The 19,548-nt window shown below is 40.9% G+C and overlaps 3 protein-coding genes across 14 annotated transcripts in view; 2 read left to right on the plus strand and 1 right to left on the minus strand.

Moving 5' to 3' along the window:
* The window catches only part of NDRG4 (NDRG family member 4), a 40,534-nt gene extending 39,744 nt beyond the window's left edge, over positions 1-790 (plus strand). For 2 of the 4 annotated variants that reach the window (XM_055331774.1, XM_055331771.1), the window contains exon 16: positions 330-790. In XM_055331774.1, the coding sequence (XP_055187749.1) occupies positions 330-607 (278 nt within the window). In that variant the 3' untranslated portion in view covers positions 608-790. The remainder of the gene's footprint in view (positions 1-329) is intronic. The other 2 variants (XM_055331773.1, XM_055331779.1) reach the window with 2 other exon arrangements.
* Positions 791-1,132: 342 nt separating this feature from the next.
* On the plus strand, positions 1,133-5,309 carry SETD6 (SET domain containing 6, protein lysine methyltransferase). Of its 2 annotated transcripts, none has more exons than XM_055332716.1 (9): positions 1,133-1,234; positions 1,356-1,520; positions 1,613-1,757; positions 1,837-1,978; positions 2,111-2,305; positions 2,423-2,543; positions 3,885-4,065; positions 4,234-4,376; positions 4,552-5,309. In XM_055332716.1, exons 1-9 carry the CDS (start codon positions 1,208-1,210, stop codon positions 4,855-4,857), a joined length of 1,425 nt encoding a protein of 474 aa, XP_055188691.1. In that variant the 5' UTR covers positions 1,133-1,207; the 3' UTR covers positions 4,858-5,309. The 2 variants fall into 2 exon arrangements, with proteins under 2 accessions (XP_055188691.1, XP_055188692.1); XM_055332717.1 differs by having other exon boundaries at positions 1,150-1,234; positions 1,425-1,520.
* A 1,110-nt stretch (positions 5,310-6,419) lies between these two features.
* The window catches only part of CNOT1 (CCR4-NOT transcription complex subunit 1), a 101,774-nt gene continuing 88,645 nt past the window's right edge, over positions 6,420-19,548 (minus strand). For all 8 annotated transcript variants that reach the window (XM_055332712.1, XM_055332709.1, XM_055332713.1 and 5 more), the window contains 10 exons: positions 18,539-18,787; positions 17,686-17,849; positions 17,368-17,485; positions 15,578-15,679; positions 12,357-12,530; positions 11,400-11,549; positions 10,440-10,620; positions 8,536-8,668; positions 6,918-7,052; positions 6,420-6,762 (listed from right to left, as the gene is read on the minus strand). In XM_055332712.1, the coding sequence (XP_055188687.1) occupies positions 6,684-6,762; positions 6,918-7,052; positions 8,536-8,668; positions 10,440-10,620; positions 11,400-11,549; positions 12,357-12,530; positions 15,578-15,679; positions 17,368-17,485; positions 17,686-17,849; positions 18,539-18,787 (1,485 nt within the window). In that variant the 3' untranslated portion in view covers positions 6,420-6,683. The remainder of the gene's footprint in view (positions 6,763-6,917; positions 7,053-8,535; positions 8,669-10,439; positions 10,621-11,399; positions 11,550-12,356; positions 12,531-15,577; positions 15,680-17,367; positions 17,486-17,685; positions 17,850-18,538; positions 18,788-19,548) is intronic.

Below are 19,548 nucleotides of genomic sequence, written 5' to 3' on the forward strand. Positions count from 1 at the left end.
TGACAAACTAATAAGTGAAGGATTCAAGTATAATGCTGCCAGGCCCGTTCCGGGAAGCTTTTGAGATGGCAGCATTGAGGTCCTTCCTGGGTTTAGGTGGGACTGAGTATGCCGGAGTTCCCATTGCTGTTTCTACTTCTAGTTCTATTTTAAAAACTCTACTCCTGGGGACCTGAACTCAGGACCACTCAGAGATCAAGAATCACATGCTCTACCAACTGAACCAGCCAGGTCCCCCACTTATTTACAGTTCTTATCACATTATCTTACCAATCCTTATGTGGCGTTTTTTTTTTTTTGTTGTTGTTGTTTTGGTTTTTTTTAATTAGCTAGTGAGGAAGAGCAGCGAAGAGGGGGAAGTAAAAGGAGAAACAGATTCCCTGCTAAACCGCAGTCCGGTGCTGCAGGATCCCAGGACCCCAAGATCATGACCACAGTTGAAGGCAGATGCTTCACTGAGCCACCACCCAGGTGCCCACCCATCCTTACGTTAATTCCACATGGTATATATTATCTCAGTTTCACAGCTGAGGAAACAGAGCCTCAAGATAAAGAATTTGCCATCTTATTAGGCTTCTTATTAAGCCAAGCTGGGAGCTGGCTTTAACATTGTGGGACTGCAAAACCCTCTATATTCGCTGCTTCATTTTCTTAACAGTATTCTACTTTCCTGTGTTTAACCACCATTTCTGATTCATTCACTCATTTACTCAATAGATACTGCGTACCTGCTATGTGTCAACTAATAAAGCACGTAAATAAAAAACCCCCATGTATACGATGAAAATCAGAGGGATGTACTAGCAAGTGCGGCGGTCCCGGGCCCCTCGGAAACACACCCGCACGCGCACACACAACCTGCTCTTACGGAGCGAATAAAACGGGTTCGAGGAGTTGAGTGGCTGGGACTCGAGATCAGGAAGGCAGACTGAAGGCTCCTGCCCGGCTCAGCCCCTCGCTCGATGCGGGTCCTCGGGAGGGACCCGACCGCACGTCTTCTAAACCCCGCTAGGGACCCGGGAGCAACGATCGCACAGGCTCAGAGCCCCGCCGCTCGCCCTCCACCCCGCGGCCCGGGCGAGCGTCACGTGGCCTGCGTCCCCGCCCCCGCCCCCGCCCCCGCCCCCGCCAGGCCCTTCCCCAGACGCCGGAAGTGCGCGCGCGGGGCTCCAGAGCCGTGGGGCCGCGGGGCCGCGGGGCCGCGACCATGGCGACCCAGGCTAAGCGCCGGCGGGTAAGTCGCAGGGTCCTCCCCGCCGCGCCTCGTCCCCACCCTGCCCGCGGCGCGGCCCCCCGCCCCCTCCCTCCGCTCGCGCAGGCCCCTGCCCTCTCACCGCGCCCCTTCCCCCACCCAGAGCACTTCCTCCACGCGCGCCTCGGCCTCCTCCGGGGCGGGCCGTCTCCGCGGCGCTCGCTCGTTTCAGGTGGCGGGGCCCGTGCGCGGTAGCGACCCGGACCTGGACCCGGTGGCCGGCTTCCTGAGCTGGTGCCGGCAGGTGGGGCTGGAGCTGAGTCCCAAGGTGAGGCGGCGGGGGCGGGGGCGCGGGCGGGGGCGCGGACGCGGACGCGGCGGGGGCGCAGGCCAGCTCGGACCGGCCGCTCCCCCGTTCAGGTGACGGTGAGCCGGCAGGGCACGGTGGCCGGCTACGGTATGGTGGCCCTGGAGAGCGTGCAGCCCGGGGAGCTGCTGTTCGCCGTGCCGCGGGCCGCGCTCCTGTCGCAGCACACCTGCTCCATAGGCGGCCTGCTGGAGCGAGGTGGGTGCGCCTGCGGGAGCGGGACGGGGAGGCGGGCCGCGGGGTGGCGCCCGGCCTCTCATCTCCCTGCCTCCCTCAGAGCGAGGCGCGCTGCAGAGCCAGTCGGGCTGGGTGCCGCTGCTGTTGGCGCTGCTGCATGAGCTGCAGACCCCAGCCTCGCTCTGGAGCCCCTACTTTGCGCTCTGGCCGGAGTTGGGCCGCTTGGAACACCCCATGTTCTGGTGAGAGCCTCAGTAGGGGTGGGGAGCACCAGCACCATAGCCTAGCTCAAACAGCCCTGGCCCGGGGACAGGGCTCCCAAGCATTAGTCTCGGTGGGATGTGTGAAGGGAACCCGGTGGGGTCTCCCTGCAGGCCCGAGGAGGAGCGCCGGCAACTGCTGCAGGGCACGGGCGTACCGGAGGCCGTGGAGAAGGACTTGGCCAACATCAGCAGTGAATACTATTCCATCGTGTTGCCCTTCATGGAAGCCCACCCGGATCTTTTCAGCCCCAGGGTTCGCTCCCTGGATCTCTACCGCCAGCTTGTGGCTCTTGTGATGGCCTACAGGTCAGTGAGCAGAACGAAGGACTTTTTTGCTTTGGAATTCTATTGAAGGATGAGAGGGGAAAGAACACTGAACCACACCCCAGTCTCTGGGCTTTAGCAAAATTCTCTTTGTGGCAGCTTTCAGGAACCACTGGAGGAAGAGGACGATGAAAAGGAGCCAAACTCCCCTTTGATGGTGCCTGCTGCAGACATACTAAACCACTTAGCCAATCATAATGCCAATCTAGAATACTCTCCGGTGAGTGGATCCCTCAGTTATTCCTTTAAAAAAAAAAATTATTCATGAGAGAGGCAGAGGCAGGCTCCCCATGGGGAGCCCAGCGCTGGACTGGATCCCAGGACCCTGGGACCACGACGTGAGCCAAAGACACTCAACCATTGAGCCACCCAAGGTGCTGTTGTTATTATTGCAGGGAAGATCAGGCATTTGATTCAAACCAGTGCTTGTCATTTATGCTGGTGGGACAGTTGGGCTAAGTGGGCTCCATTCTTGGCATGGTAAAAATGCATAGGTGAAATTAGCTTTTTTTTTTTTTTTTAAATGTATCTTCAGTTTGTGTATTCCAGTCAAGTAGTTTGAACACAAAACCTCAGCCCACAAAGTTTTGGTTAAGTCTCTGCTAAGCTACTGCAATGATTTTTTTGGTGCTGGAGGTTGGCTCCTCTATGCAGTCACTACCAGTGAGCCAAGGCAGTGTTGGGGCCCTCCTGACAGCAGCCTGGAACAGCTATACAGTCATTACTTTTGGGGAAGGGGGAGAAAAGGGCATGGCCATAGGTCAGATCTAAGATGATACCAGGGTTATGTATCAATTCCATTTGCTTTGTGGAAAGTTGCAAGAAAAGATCCGAGTTCTTGCAATTAGGGAATGGCTGTTTTTTTAATCCTAGCCTCTGTCTGCCATTCCTACTTTGATCTGAGTTTAACTGTTCATTTTTAAAAGCTAGTAGCTTTAAGTTCTGAAGATGACTAAGGAGAGAGACTTACCTAATCAAGTAATGGGGCTAAACTTGACCTTTCTAAATCACACCTCTTTCATCCTATTGTACAGGCATGCCTCACTTTATTATACTTCAGATATTGATTGTGCTTTTTACAAATTGAAGGTTTGTGTCAATCCTGTGTTGAGCAAGTCTATCAGTGCCATTTTTCTAACACCACGTGCTTCACATCTGTTTTATTTTGGGAAGAATCACAGTACAAAATTTCTCATTACTATTATTTGTTTTGGTGATCTGATCAGTAATTACAACTCACAGAAAACTCAGATGGTTAGCACAGTTTAGCAATAAAGCTGTTTTCTACAATAAGATTTTTATATGCACTGGGATGTCAAAGTTCATTTCACTTGCATTTAAAAAAACTTGTTTTGTGGTGGTCTGGAGCTGAACCCTAAGTACAATTTCTGAGGTGTGCCTATACAGGATCATAATAGGAACTAAAAGTAGAATGTTGGTAGGTATGTGATCAGTCCCATTGTTGAACTGTACCCACTGGGAGGCTTTTCCTAAGAGGGAATTAATCTTCATGGAGCTGCCCAAAGAAAGGCCAGGTCCCAGCTTCTCCCTTCCACCCTAGAATTGTCTTCGGATGGTGGCCACTCAGCCCATTCCTAAAGGCCATGAAATTTTCAACACTTACGGGCAGATGGCTAACTGGCAACTGATTCATATGTATGGTTTTGCTGAACCATATCCTGACAACACAGATGACACAGCTGACATTCAGATGGTGACAGTTCGTGAAGCAGCATTACAGGGTGAGTGTCTGATTGATCCAGTCTTGGGAGACTGGTGGACAGGTCTCTATCCCCACCCCAAGTGCTCTCACATAGCAGCAGTTGCCCTGTTTTTTTAGGAGACTGGGTTGTAGACTAAAAAGCAATGATGATTTTAGACGGAGACTTTCACACTATTACTATCTACAGGAACAAAAGTTGAAGCTGAAAGGCTCTTACTGTTGGAACGCTGGGATTTCTTATGCAAACTGGAGATGGTTGGGGAAGAGGGAGCCTTTGTGATTGGGCGTGAGGAGGTACTGACTGAAGAGGAATTGACCACCACACTCAAGGTAAAGGACTGAGAATGGCTAAAATGTTTAGAGGTAGATAAAGCTAGATGAGAAAGGAAAGGTGGGATGGAGGGAGAAGACACTTATTAAGCTGCCAAAAATAGGCTTCTCTAAATTCAGAAATTGACAAAGGGCAATCAAATTCCTAATCAAAAGGCCCAACAATTGCTTCTAGGTGCTATGCATGTCTGCTGAGGAGTTCAGAGAGTTTAAAGACCAAGATGGATGGGGAGATAATGAAAGGGAAGAGGACAGCTTGACAATCAAAAATATCCCCAAACTTAAAGCATCATGGAGACAGCTTCTTCGGGACAGTGTTTTGTTGACCCTGCAAACCTATGCCACAGACTTAAAATCTGAACAAGATTTACTAAGTAACAAGGAGGTCTACACCAAACTCAGCTGGAGGGAACAGCAGGCCTTACAGGTTCGCTTTGGTCAGAAGATGATCCTAAACCAGTTGTTGGAACTGACAAGTTAGCAGGTTCCCTGTTGCCTGAAGGAACATCCACGAGAAGAACTTTATTTGAAGCTAATATTCACTGATATTTGAAAAAAAGGAAATTTGCATCTTTTGCTTTGGTTTCCCTTTATTAAATACCAAAAGGAAAAGTAGCAAAGATAGTGTGCTAGGTAGGGTTAACTAAGAACTGGGTAAGAACTGGGCATAGCAGACTCGGGAATCGCTGCTGGTCACTAAGACCAATAAATTTTATAACTATTTTGTTCTTGGTTTGAACCAGAGTTAGCAGAAATGTGATAGTAATAAGGTCTTTAGTATAAGCTAGCATTTCATAACATGGACTTTGAAAGTAGACCTGGGTCTGTTTTGAGCAAATTTTTCCCCACAAGACCTTGTTTCCTCTTTAAGGGAAGAAACCCTAAGACACCAATGACATTCAAACCTCATTAAAATTTCTATTTAATCTTGAACCTTTTTGTCCTCTGTGGCCATGAAACCTGACAGTCATTAAAGTTAAGGTATATTTTAAGTGGCATAAATTTTAAATATTTTTTAAAAGGAAGAGGCATATATCAAAATACTATGAGGATAAAAGGGTAAGAAAAATAGTTTTTTAAATTGTTTAACAACAGAAACCTGCTCCAGTGATTTCCTACTGTTGTAACACTGTACAAAATTCACTTCCTTGCTTGTTTAAACAGCCAGATTCGTGGGAAAGATCTATCATTCAGTAAGAAGTGATGTTTCCCAGTGGCCCCAGGCTCTGAGAGACTGGGTTGTCCACTTCCTCCTCACCACCAGCACTGGCTGCTGCTACTGAGAAAGGCACAGTGGACGACTCACATGTGTGTCATGACTTTAATGTTTTGACTACAGTATGCATACACATACAAGAAAGGGAGCTAGAGCCCAGGAACTAGAAAGGCTACAAAATACAACACGTGGACCAATACATTTACAAAACATTCAAAATCCTTACAAAAGGGGCTGTATTGGTCCTTTTGACTTTTTTGTTGTTGTTCACCATAGCCTGTATGGCTATTCACTGGGATAATAGGGAAGGGTAATTCATCCACTATTAGTTCCCTTTCCCACAATTTACAAGTATGAGAGAGCTAGGGGCACTTTTAGGCCTGGTCTGGTTTCCCTTTATAAAAAGAGGTGACTGCATCTCACAGGGCCTAAGGGGGTAGTTCTCCAGTAGAAATGAGAAAATGATGCTCTCCCAGCAGTCAGCTTTAGATTTGGGGAAGAGGCAAAACAAAAACCCATGGGATCTCAATTGTGAGCTCTTCCCATGTTCCCTAAGCATACCAAATAGTAGCACATACACATTTTTAACAACTTTGTGATTTTTCAGGGTCCCCTGTCCACGTTAAAAAAATAAGTTACACAATATTTAAACTGGCTTTTTTGCTATTCTTTGGGACACCAGGAATGTCAGAAGACATGGAGCTATGTTATGTCCCCGGACAAGTGCATGGCATCAACAGCCTTTTCAATTACAAGCTGGGCAGGTACCAGTTTATCTACTTGCCTTGGACACATTTTGCACAAACCCAAGAAGTTCCAGACAAAGGTTTTGTCTTTCATGTATTTACACAAGTTCAAAATGATATTCACAGCATCTTCCAAATTTTGGCCAAGAGTCAAAAAAATGCATTTAAACTTTGGAACGTGCCCACATAGACAGGAAGCTGACCCAAACACTAATTGGGACAGGTACCCGAGAACCAAAGGGCTGGGAAAGTCAGGAAGAGCTGAAAGGATTCTTCAGCCGGTTTATAAACCTGGTGCAGTGGGACCTCCAGACTGACATGTTTACAGCAGAGATGCAGTTCCATCTAACTGGCACCTGTCCCTTCCATTACTTGCTGAGCCTGCTTCTGTCCCATGCAGCACTGTGCAACCGATTGGAATAACCTGAAGAACAGAGACAGATAAAAGTTTGAGAAAAACTTCAGGCCAGCAATATCTTGTGTTACATTAGCTTTGACTATTATTACCTTCTTAATCACCCATCCTAAGCTAGAGCCATCATATGTTTCTCATTCTCAAACAAATTACTTTGAACTCACTTTTCAATTTCTGGGGCACAGTGTACAAACTCATGGTTCCAGAACTTAAATGCTGGATTTTTAATCAGCTCAATGAAGGTAATAAGAAGACCCCAAGGATGTGGCCTATTTACAATCAACCGTTCCAAGAGAACCCTGAAGGGGAAAAAAAAAATTAGTTAATGCATACAGAAACCTACAAATTTATAACCACACTTCTCCTTTACCTTTTCTCCTAACTTTTCTCCTTGATTACTAAACCACATGCAAAAGTTATTAGCTTTACAAAAGACAAATGGATTAATGTCTACATACAGCATGGTTACTGCAGATGGATTCTAGAATTAGAAATTCTGCCTCTTCCCATTAGTGAGCCTAGAAAACTAAGTTAAGGTAAAGGATAGTATTAGATTACATGGTTCACAGAAAGTAACTCAAAGAATGCACACAGTGAAAGAGGAAATGAATTCTACCACCAGTGGTTGTGTAAATTGCTGTTTTTCTGAATGGTGGTCACTGTTAGCTTACATCTTCCTATCTTGTGCCCTAACCAATTATACTTCTAAATTTACCATAAAAATACAAAAACAAAGATTTATGTACAAGAAGTTCACTATAGCTTTATAATCACAAATAGAACATTCTCATTTAATAATGAGACAATATGATACATAATACACAGACTATTGGGTAAAGGGACACATTTTTAAAGTCTGGCCCACTTTTTAAAATGTGTTATATATACCTCTATCACCTACTGTCCAATCTCCAATGCTATACACAGTCCAAGCAATCTGCAATAGATTCCTATAATTAAACAAACAAAAACTACGATCTTATTATTTCTCCTTCAAACCTCTCATCTTAGAGGATGAAGAAAAGCCCAAGCTCTTTAATGTGGCTTTTGGAACGCCTGGGTGGCTCAGCAGTTGAGCGCCCGCCTCCAGCTCAAGTCATGATCCTGGGGTCCAAGGATAGAGTCACATTGGGCTCCCCGCAGGAAGTGTGCTTCTCCCTCTGTCTATGCCTCCGCCTCTCTGCATCTCTCATGAATAAATAAATATTTAAAAAAACAAAAACAAGAAACATGGCTTTTAATAGGCCTGTGCAGATTCAAGACTCTGGATAAGAATGTTGTCATCACCACCTGAGACAAATTGTTGATTTACAATCAAAATGCTGGTAACAACCTTTCATTGAAAACCATTTATTTTAGTAATGATTAGAATCTATAATTCTCTGCTTGTGATTTTGTGTCCATCAGACTTAATTGCTAGGGCAGGAACCATGTCCATTTTGTTCACAACTGTATCTCCTATTTAACACATGTAAAAGATGTCTTAAATGGACATGTAGAAGATACTCAATGAACACTGCACAGGAAAAAAAAAGAGATTAAGGGGATCCCTGTGTGGTGCAGCAGTTTGGCGCCTGCCTTTGGCGTAGGGCGCAATCCTGGAGACCCGGGATCGAATCCCACATCGGGCTCCCGGTGCATGGAGCCTGCTTCTCCCTCTGCCTGTGTCTCTGCCTCTCTCTCTCTGTGTGTGACTATCATAAATAAATAAAAATTTAAAAAAAAAGATTAATAAGAAAAGGGAAGAGGCATTACTTTGAATTATCAAAACTTCTCCCTTACCTTGTAATCTGTTCTTGAATAGCTTCAGTGTTGGCTTCTGCAAAAAGGTACAGCATGGTACAGCTGAAGTAGTGAGTGTGGCTATTTGGGTACCGCAGTTGATTTGCAATGGCATTCAGGAAGAGATACCGACCTAGAAATTCAGAAAACTTAGTTTATTGCAAACCTACTGTGAAAAGCCAATGTAAAAAAGATAAATCATTCTAAGTGGCTAGGGTTTGATTTTCTGATACAGGCTTTCTTAGTATCCTTTCAACCAGTGGTACTTGGGGTCCCCAATGTTTCCATTTCTGGGGGGTTTATTTTGTATTTTCCACATTAATTTTTTTTAATATTTAAAAACAGGTCCACTGCATATAAATATTTTCCAAAACAATGTAGGTAAGAATATTACTGTTTTACATTTCACAGGTTTCTTTAATGTCACTTAATAGACAGCTAGATTCTTATTTCCGCCTCTGTGTTCAATCTGTTCCAGTATTGTTTCATGTAGCTCTGGAAAACTCCACTGTATACTCATGACAACATGAGTGCAAACAAAACAATAAAACACAAATGTTGTCATTATTTTGAAAATAGTTTTGACCTTACAACTCTTCTAAAAGGTCGGGACACCCTCAAGGGTTTCCAGACCACATTTTAACAACTGCTAGTTTAGACTATAATGGAATAAGTATTAACTGGGTTTGGCTGTCTGCCTCTGCTTGATATTAGTCATGTGTGATATGGCAATATCCAGGCGAGCTTTAACACTAAGGGCTACCTTTTTAAAAATTTTTTGCTGGGCTCTGGATAATCAGGTATTCAATTTTGTTAAATCTTGATTTTAAGCTATCTCAAATCCTTTCTACAAATAGACAAGCAAGTGTATGTGTATCTCAAGATTAACCTCTCAAGAACTGATAGCAAAGTAGGCATCCATTCTAAACTATACGTGTGTTAAGGGCATCTGCATAGCTCAGTGGGTTAAAGTGTTCAACTCAATCTCAGAGTCGAGTTCAAACACCACAACACCACATTGGGCTCAAGCCTACTTTAAGAAGTCTTTTTTTTTTTTTTTAATAAAGTATATGTGTGTTCAAATAAGCAAGACTACGTAGTTGGTTAGTACCTACTGGAGTCTCTGTAATAAGAATGAATCTAGAAGCTCAAAAGAAATGTGATTACACCATGCAAGATGCAACTTATGGGAAAAACTATACTGCCAACTTTCTGCAAAGCAGGTAGGGAAAGTCCCATGCATTAATTTGTATACACCTAATACTTAATACGTTGCCTAACAGACACTAATAAATGGGGGGAAAGGCAGACTAACAAAAACAATGTAAAATGAGCTTATTTTTAAAGAGAGCCTAGTAAAAGGAATGTTGTTTATTTTCACACTTAAAAAACACTGTAATCATACACACTGAAGTATTAAGTGATGTGGTAAGGATTCTGGATTATTTCTTTCCTTTACATTTTCTGAATTTTCTGCATTAAGCAGATACTATGCAATTGAAACAGCCAGCAGAGAAAAAACAAGTAACATGATTTCACATGTATATGGAATTTAAACAACAAAACAAGCAAAAAAAAAAAAAAGTCAAAGCAAGAAACAGACTTTTAATTATAGGAACAATCTGATAGTTACTAGAGGAGAGGGGGATGGGGAGATTGATTAAATAGGTAATAGAAATTAAGGAATGCACTTAGGATGAGCACCAGGTGATGTATGGAATTGTATTACTATTATACACTGAAACTGCTATAACACTGTATGTTAACTGGATTAAAATAAATTTTTTTTAATAGAGCCATAAACCTGTTGATAAAATATTTGTCTGTTGTGGCTAAAGCATTTTATGACCAGACTGTAGCAAAAAGTGCAAAGAAAGCTCTGAGAATTGTCTGGCTTCACTCACCTTCAGTGTCCAAGTCCACAGCCAGGTTCTGGAAGATGTCCATGTGAGCCGAGTGGGTGATCGTGCTCATTGATGGCGTGCTACCCTTGTTGTGGATGTGCGCAATGGCCTGAGTCCCTACATAGAGCACCAGTGCATTGATGAGCTGGAGGTTGTAACGATTGCCAGGCTCATTGGATACCTAAATGAACAAAACAGAAAGCTCCTTATTCACAGAGGATTCAGTATTTCTAAATCGTTTTTATGCCTTCACAGAAAAGGTGAACTGCTCTCAACAGTTTTTGATTTAAATTTTAGAAATTTGCTTGACTTTGTGAGGTTGCTGAACAAAATACACAGTAGCCTAAGGGTGGTTGGGTCAATAACAGAAACAGAGGAGTTCCCTTTGGAAGCCAAAGCTTCAACAGGTACCAGCAAAAAAAAAAAAAAAAAAAAAAAAAAAGTTTGTAAAGTCAGACTATGCATTATCTTAATTATAGAAAGTATTTGGAGGGGTGCCTGGCTGGCTGTGGGTGGAGTGTGTGATTCTTGATCACGGGGTTGAGTCTGAGCCCCGTATTAGGTGTGGAGGTTACTCAATGAAATCTTCTATTTGGAGGGGGTAAGTAGTGTGGTGTGGAAAGACTGGAAGGTAACACAATTTCAAGTCCTCTTCTGTATAGCAAACTAAACCAGAATCCATTTAGAACAATCTTGAGTGTACTAACAGGTGCCAATTATCAGCAGTACATTCTTACAGAAAATAAACCTATTTCCTGGTTGTCTCTTCCAAGGCAATAGCTTTGTGTTGGTGATAAGACAACTAGTAAAATGCATAATCTAGTTAATCTCATCCAACCATTAGAAATAGTATGTTTTAAAAATTTTAAATCCAGTTGAAAACAGACTTCCAAATAGTATTATACATAGTCTTGTGGGTGGCCTTAAGTGTTTTTTTTCTAAAAAGGCAAACAAATTAACCTGTAGGTTGCTTCGCAAATCAGACAGAAAAGTGACCGGTGATCGAGTTTTAAGATAAGAATCCAAATCCTTTTTGAACTGAGGTGGCATCACTCCAGTAAAATTGGTAAGAATCCGGGGTGCAATGTTAATTTCACTCAACATATCCACCTGCCAGACAGATAAAATAATCAAAACCAGAAGCATGTGTAGGAGTTAACAGCAAAATTTTCTCTGCCTTAAAAAAATAAACTGCACATTGTAAACGTCTTGATAAAAGCTGCCACTTTTTATTGATTTTTAATTAAAAGAATCTATCTACAAAATGATAAAAATCTCTCATTCTATAATAAATTATCTTTTCAAATTAAGGCAGGATAGATACCTTTTGGGAAGAGGTCTAATGTATATTACTAATTGTTTCCTGGACTTGGATTTCAAAAGAGTACAGAGGAGATTCCTCACACCAAGATCCCTAGTCTTTGAAAAGATGTCCCAGCAGAACAGAACATCATACTTGTTACTTTAAAAAGAAAATAATGAAAAAATAAATAAATAAAAAATAAAAAAATAAAAAGAAAATAATGTATTTGAAATAAACAAAATACATAAAAATTACAGTAGCCAAATCAGGGCTATAGACATAAAAAACACCTATGGGAAAAAAAAAAAACACCTATGAAATATGAGCATTACAAAGGTCTATCCTGCAAATCTATGCCATCAGGGCCAGCCAGCAAATACCTCAGCTGAGGTTCTATAAAAATTAATTGAAAATAGCAAGTAGGCAAATACTGTGAACCAATATTCAGCAAGCTTAATATTAATAACATGATTACCCCCACAAAGAGCATCCTTACCTAACAAATTTGTGCATGTGTGTGTGTGCAAGGAAAGAGGTTAAATAAGTCTACTACCAGAGAAAGGACTAAAATACTAAGACAAAACTTTCTTTTCCTTAAATTGTTTGGAATTTACCTTCAGATTAGGAGTGAATGGGTCCGGGAGCCTCATGTTTCTTGGGAAGGCACTCAGGATGAGATTTCTTAGCTGAATACAATTAGGTGGGATCACATCACAAAATCCATAATGGTAATCACAAAGGAACTCAGGGAAATCATGCAAAAGAACCAGCAGCACCCTCAAAGTGCCCTATTTTTTAAAAATGAGAAAAACATTGGCTGTTTCCACGTTGTTAGGAAATGAGAGTAACGTTTATACTATTATGAATATAACAAGTAAATACAAAAGTATATGCCTCAGTAACAAATTACAGGCTTAAATCACCAAAAACTAGCTCTGAGGAGTTTATATATTAAATGTATATGCTCAAAGAGGCTGGCAAAAGTAATTAAAATGACATAAGTCTGCAGAAGATGGAAAAGGCAGCTAATGAAAACCAAGAAAGTAAAAGAGCCAAAATCAATTACATGTTTTAAAAGTACTGAAGGAAAGATGAATCAAAGCTCGTTCTTTGAAAAGATTAAAATCCAGGCCTAGATAGCTTTACTGGTAAAAACTTAATTATCAATATTTAAGGAAAAATGAATACTATTTTCATCATCTCAAAAATAAATTTAGAAAGAATATTTTCCTGCTCTTTCAATGAGATTTGCATAATATGGATACCAAAACTTGATGTGAAAAATCACACAAAAATGCTAAATATGGGAACTAGAAATCACAATGATAGATCATGACCAAATGGCCCAAAATGCAATGGCAGTTTAAGAATTTGTTGGAGTTATTAACAGAAAAAACGTTTTTTATTTAAATATTTTATTTATTTATTTATTCATGACAGAGAGAAAGAGAGGCAGAGGCAGAGGAGAAGCAGGCTCCATGCAGGGAGAGCCTGACATGGGACTCAATCCGAGGTCTCCAGGATCACACCCTGGGCTGAGAGGGCACCAAACTGCTGAGCCACCGGGGCTGCCCGAAAAAATGTTTTTTAAAAAAGATGTTATTGATTTATTCATGCAAGACACAGAGAGAGAGGCAGAGACACAGGCAGAGGAAGAAGTGGCTCCCTGCGGGGAGCCCGATGCGGGACTCAATCCCAGGACTCTTCAGATCACGACCAGAGCCAAAGACAGAGGCTCAATCACTGAACCACCCAGGCGCCCCCAGAAAATAATATTTTACATAATCTTGAAAAGGCACTCAATACCCATTGAATGATTTCAGAACTCAACAAATTATGAATAGCTGGGCATTTCCTCATTAAGATAATGATACCTGCAAAACAAAACCGTAGATTTATAAAAACATTACACTTAATGCTGAATTACTGAAAGCTTTTTTTTTTTTTACGGAGCATTAATGAGACAAGCATGCCATTATCACTCTTCTATTCAACACTGTCCTGGAGTTCCTGGCCACTGCAGTAAGGTAGGTAAAAAGCAAAACAAAAACCCACTGTTATATGCAAATTTAATGACTGTATACAGAATATACTTCTCCCCACAAAAGACACAAGTAAACTCGCAGAGAAAGTAAATATTGCAAGGTAGCTGGCCGATATACAAAAATCAATTTTGTTTCTATACAGGATCAACAAATACCAAAAAATTTAAAAGCTGTTCTACCACTTTACAAAAAACATCAAATATCTACGGATAAGTCTAAAGAAAGAGGGTGAAAACTTCTACGCTGAAAACTACAAAAGCAGAGAGAAATTAAAGACCTAACTAAATAGAAATACACATGTTCAGGACTGAAAGTCTCAATATTATTAAGAGGTCTATTTTCTTCAAAGTGATCTACAAATCCCCTGCAATCTCGATCTAAATCCCAGCCAGTTTTCAAAGTCAAGCAAGCTGACTGCAGTTCTTTATGCAATGGCAAATGACACAAAATAGCCAAAATAATTTTTAAAAGAGAGCAAAGTTGAAGAGCACTTACTCTGCTTGATAATTCTGACTTTATAAGTTTTATGAATCAAGACAGTTTGGTACTGGCCTCTACAAACAGATAAAGAGATCAACTAAGACAGCCATACACAAATAGTCAATTATTTTGACAAAGGTGCCCAATCAATTCAATATGGAATGAAGAATGGTACTGAAAAGCCTTGTATTATTTATTGGGGTGGGAATATAAAGGAAAAAGAAGGAAAAGAACCTCACCATACACAAAAATAAATACAAGACAGATCATATCACCTAGGCATAAAAGCCAGAGTAACATGGCTTCTTGGTCAGTGAACAGAGTGTATGCAGAACAGATTGCAATTTGGGATTGGCAAAGATTTCTCACATGAGATTTAAAAAAGAAACATTTAATGAAAGCAAAAACTTGATTATTTTTTAAAACTTCCATTCCTCAAAGGACACTTAACGTTTAAGGGAGTTAACAGGCAAGCCACAAGAGTGACAACTGTTTGACTACGTATTAAAGGGTTTATATCCAGAAATACATGAAAAGTTCCTACAAAAAAAAAAAAAATACAGATAATCTAGTGGAAATATGAGCGTAAAACTATAAAAGGAACATCACAAAAGAATACCCAAATGGCAGGGTGCCGGGGGGGCTCAGATGGTTGAGGTCGTGATCTCCAGGTCCTGGGATCGAGCCCCACATGATAGGCTCCTAGCTCAGCAGGAAATCTGCTGCTCTCTCTCCCTCTGCCTTTCCCACTGCTTGTGCACCCACATGTGTGCTATCTCTCTCTAATGAATAAATAAAAAACTCTTAAAATCCAAATGACTAATCTATACTCACAAAAAGAAAAAAAAAAAAAAAAACAAGAATATACAAAATAAATCCATAATGAGATCCTAATGTACAACTGCCCAAAACAGTTAAAACAAAAAGCAGACAATAATAGGTATATGCTGGTGTAAGAGTTAATGGACATATCTATTTAGTAAAACTACTAGTATATACTAAAGTTGAACCTATGAATCCCTGTTCAGGGACTGACTGCGCAAGCACATTTGATTTTTGTACTTTTCTGAATATGTTATCCTTTAAAGGCTTTATAAAAAACTGGGGTAACTGGGTGGATCAGTTGGTTAAGTGTCTGACCTGAACTCAGGTCACGATTTCAGGGTCCAGGGATCTAGCTCCGCATCAGGCTCCCTCTTCCTTCTGCCCCTCTCCCTGCCCTCTTTCGCAAATAAAATCTTTTTTAAAAAACCCCAAAGCAGAAAACTTAATAAAAAAAAAATTAGGCTTTATAACTCCAAATTAATTACCTTATAGAGGATTTGCATAGGTTTGGTGAGTTCCACATTTCTAAGGAAAGGAGCCAAATATTTGAACAAATCTATCAGTAGCTGGGCATACATAGGCCATCCCTGAAAGAAAAAAATATACATGAGTCATAATTATACTCAGCTGCTGATCTACCACCAAAAAGTTGCCCAAGCAGCTACATTGTGACTTATCTTCCTCTTACTAATATAACTAGAGAATACTGACATATATACCTCTCTTAAGGACTGACTGACATTAAAAAGGAGTAAGCGTAACTATGGCAATAGTGAGAAATGGTATTTAAAACAAAATTGCTCCAGGGGTGCCTGGGTGGCTGAGTTGGTTGAGCATCTGACTCTCGATTTCAGCTCAGGCTGTAATCTCAGGTCATGAGACTGAGATTCCCTGCCAGTTCCACACTCAGTGGGGAGTCAGCTTGGATTTCTAGTGCTCTTTTTCTCTAAAGATAAATAAATCAGGGGATCCTTGGGTGGCTCAGCGGTTTAGCGCCTGCCTCTGGCCCAGGGCGCGATCCTGGAGTCCCAGGATCGAGTCCCATGTCGGGCTCCTGGCATGGAGCCTGCTTCTCCCTCTGCCTGTGTCTCTGCCCCCCCCCATCATAAATAAATAAAAATAAATCTTAAAAAAAAAAAGATAAATCAATCAATTATGGGGGGGGGTGCTCTCCAGAAATTCCTATAAGCAAAATTTAAAGAGGAGGTAACTGAGAAAATTTCAGACACAACACAGAACAGTCAACTAAGAAACTGACAGAGGTCTGTTTTAATTCCCTCTTTTAATTAAGCCCTAGGTCGCAACCATTTTTTCCCCACTTCCAACTCCTGTCAAATAACCTGATCCAGTTTACAAAAAGTTCACAACATAAATCCTCTATTTTCAGCCAAACTTGGACTGTCACCATCTCCCAATTATATTAATCATGTTTATTTTTGGACAATTTTATTGTTATTGTGTTCCCCTCCTGGAATACCAAATAAAACCCACTCCATTTAAGGATTATCTCACTTTCTTTTCTGCCAAGCATATTAGTCACATTTAATTGGAAGGGCCAATCAAGGATACTTTCTACAGTATTCATTTGCCATTTTCTCCCATTTAAATGGGAGAAAAATTTCTCATGTTAACTGTGTTTATTTGCAATTACACAATTAAAAACTCTTTACTAGAACTTGATCCTAATTTTCTTCAAATATAGACCAGTGGTCTTCACCCTTGAGTGTGAGAGCTTTAGCATTTAGAGAACTCATAAAACTGGCAGGCTGTAGAGCTTCATTAATTATCCAAAGCTTTATACAAAGGTGCTCCAAGGTTTCAACTTTTTTTTTTTTTTTCAAAGATTTATTTATTCATGAGAGACACAGAGAGAGAGGCAGAGACACAGGCAGGGGGAGAAGCAGGCTCCATGCAGGGAGCCCGGTGTGGGACTCAATCCTGGGTCTCCAGGATCACGCCCTGGGCTGAAGACAGGGGCGAAACCGCCGAGCCACTGGGGTTGCCCAGGTTTCAACTTGTTAATAAAAGTCCTTAAGAGAGATTAATACAGATGGCTCACAACAGACTTGGAAAAGCAATACCCTTATCATTGAGGAATGGCTTCTAGGCAGAGGCAGTCAAGTACTGGTTAAACCTCTCTCCATAACTATACTCCACATTAAATAATTCTCGACTAAGCCTGGGAAAAGTACAATTATTACTAAATGACTGAGTGCTAATAATAAGCTCCAAGTAGTTACAGTCTTCATCTGTAGGAGATAAACTGCAGCCACACCTTCTGCTGCGGCGTATGTGCCAGCATTCTTGCAATAAATATCCGGTGGGAGATCAGTTCAAGCCAGGCATACACAAAGCCAGGAGCTTTGGTAGGCCTCAAGATGTGGAATGTATTGCTGAAGGGAAAAAAGACTTAGTCAGAACCAAGGTCCAACTTAAATATAGTAAACAACAGATCAACATAAGCAAGTAGACAACATGGAAACTATTTTTCAAATCAATATGCTTCAAAATCCACAAGATTACTACTTCTCAATTTTACCACTAAAACAGCAATCCTTAACGAGAACTGTCTATTAAATTCAACAATACTCACCAGAAAGCTGTAAGTGTCTGGAAATTAATGGTTTCCAATACATGCTCAGGTGCATTGAGTTCTAAGAGCAGCATGATAAAAATTCGATGGTAGGGAAGCTGCTGAAACTCACTTTGCCGAACATCATGGTCCTGCAGGAGAACTCCCACTACTATACCAAGGACCTACAGAGTACATAGATTAGAGCTTATAAATTATGAAGATAATTCACTTATCATTCACTAGACATACTTTGTTATCGTACTCTTAAGCCCCACATTAAAAGAAAGGATATATACCGTTTGAATACACAATTAAATGCTGGCAGCCAAGGGGGCCAAACACTGGTTTGATGTGGCCTGCAGATTTGTGTATTTTCTTTGAATTTCGATAATCTTGGACTAGAGATGTATACTCTTCACAAACACCCACAAGTATTAAAAGGTCTAGAAATGAGCGTGGTACATCATATTCTATTAGTTAATACAATCTAAAAACCTAATTTTTCTGGTCTGATGTGAAGTTGCCAGGAGGCGAAATGGTTGGCATTTAGTAGATGGAGGGCCAACCAGGTAAGATCAAGGCTGTAAAAATGTGTCAGAGGACCATCCTGCATTCCACCTGATTTTCCCACTTCACAGCGAAGGACAGTCATTACCAAATATTAACATACTGAAATATCCTGTTCCCCCCACCATCTTTGGTCTTTTAGTTAAGGCACCACACATTCAAGTATTTAGTGATTATTTTTATAATTTAATTTCAAGACAGAAAAAGGGATGTTACTAAATGTTTTAGGGAACGGGTTGGGCCCTGAGAACCACTGTTGTAGATTTTAGGTGTACCAAGACTAAGGCAAAAGAGAAGTTCAGACCTTGTTCAGCAGATTAATCTTTGTGACAGTGTTAGTGGCTTCCCCTGAGTGCTTCACTAGCAGTGCAATGAGTCGGACAAAAGCATCCAGGTTGTGATAACACTTGGCTCGGATCATGGTAGGATTAGCAGCAGGATTGTGCTGCTGCTCTGCCTGAGCACGGTAACTGATTTCAACACACATTTCAGTACACAGACGAAAGAACCTTGTTATGAGGTCATCAGTCTTCAGGATTCCTTGCTGGTGCATCTATCAAGGGAATAACAACAACGATAATATATACACACATATATAAAAAACAAAAACACAGTAAGATAAATACACAAATTTTAAATTTTCATGCTTAAGAAATATTCACTCATTTATTCCTTGTCACATTCCTAATTCTTACTTTAAAAAACGTGCCATGAAAATGATTTCTCCATTAAGGACTGGTGACAGAATTCCTCAGTTTTAAGTTTAATGGAGAACAAAAAAGACTAAAGTTGAGAAAGATAATAACATGACAATTTTGAACAATAATCCACAGCCAAATATTGTGGAAATTTAACTAGGCAAATTGACAATTTTTAGGAACCCACTGAAATCATATGAAGACATTCTAGACAACTCATTTCCCCAAGTATGAAATTAAATTACATATATTTCACTTTCCTACAGAATTTAAGATAATTTTTTCCAGCTGACTTAACCAATGACAAAATTTTCAAAACGCCAACTAGCTGCAACAGGAAAATCAAGTAATAATTTGTACAATTAAGTGGGTACCAGAGAAAATAGCCACAGATATTTGGCTATTTTAATGAAAACTAAAATTTTAATGTAAATTCACAGTTTAAAATAAAATGTTAAAGGATAAAAGTACAAATTTTATGACATGATTTGCAAGTGAAGCAAAGCAGAGCAGTTATTTGGCTAGTACAAAAGAAGGCAGCAGTATAACAAAGATTAAGGCTGCAGACGGAGAGCAAGGTCAGTGCTTACTTAAAGAAACCAAGCCCAGAATGAAA

The sequence above is a fragment of the Nyctereutes procyonoides genome, unplaced genomic scaffold, assembly GCF_905146905.1.
Source record: "Nyctereutes procyonoides isolate TBG_1078 unplaced genomic scaffold, NYPRO_anot_genome, whole genome shotgun sequence".
NCBI lineage: Eukaryota > Metazoa > Chordata > Mammalia > Carnivora > Canidae > Nyctereutes > Nyctereutes procyonoides.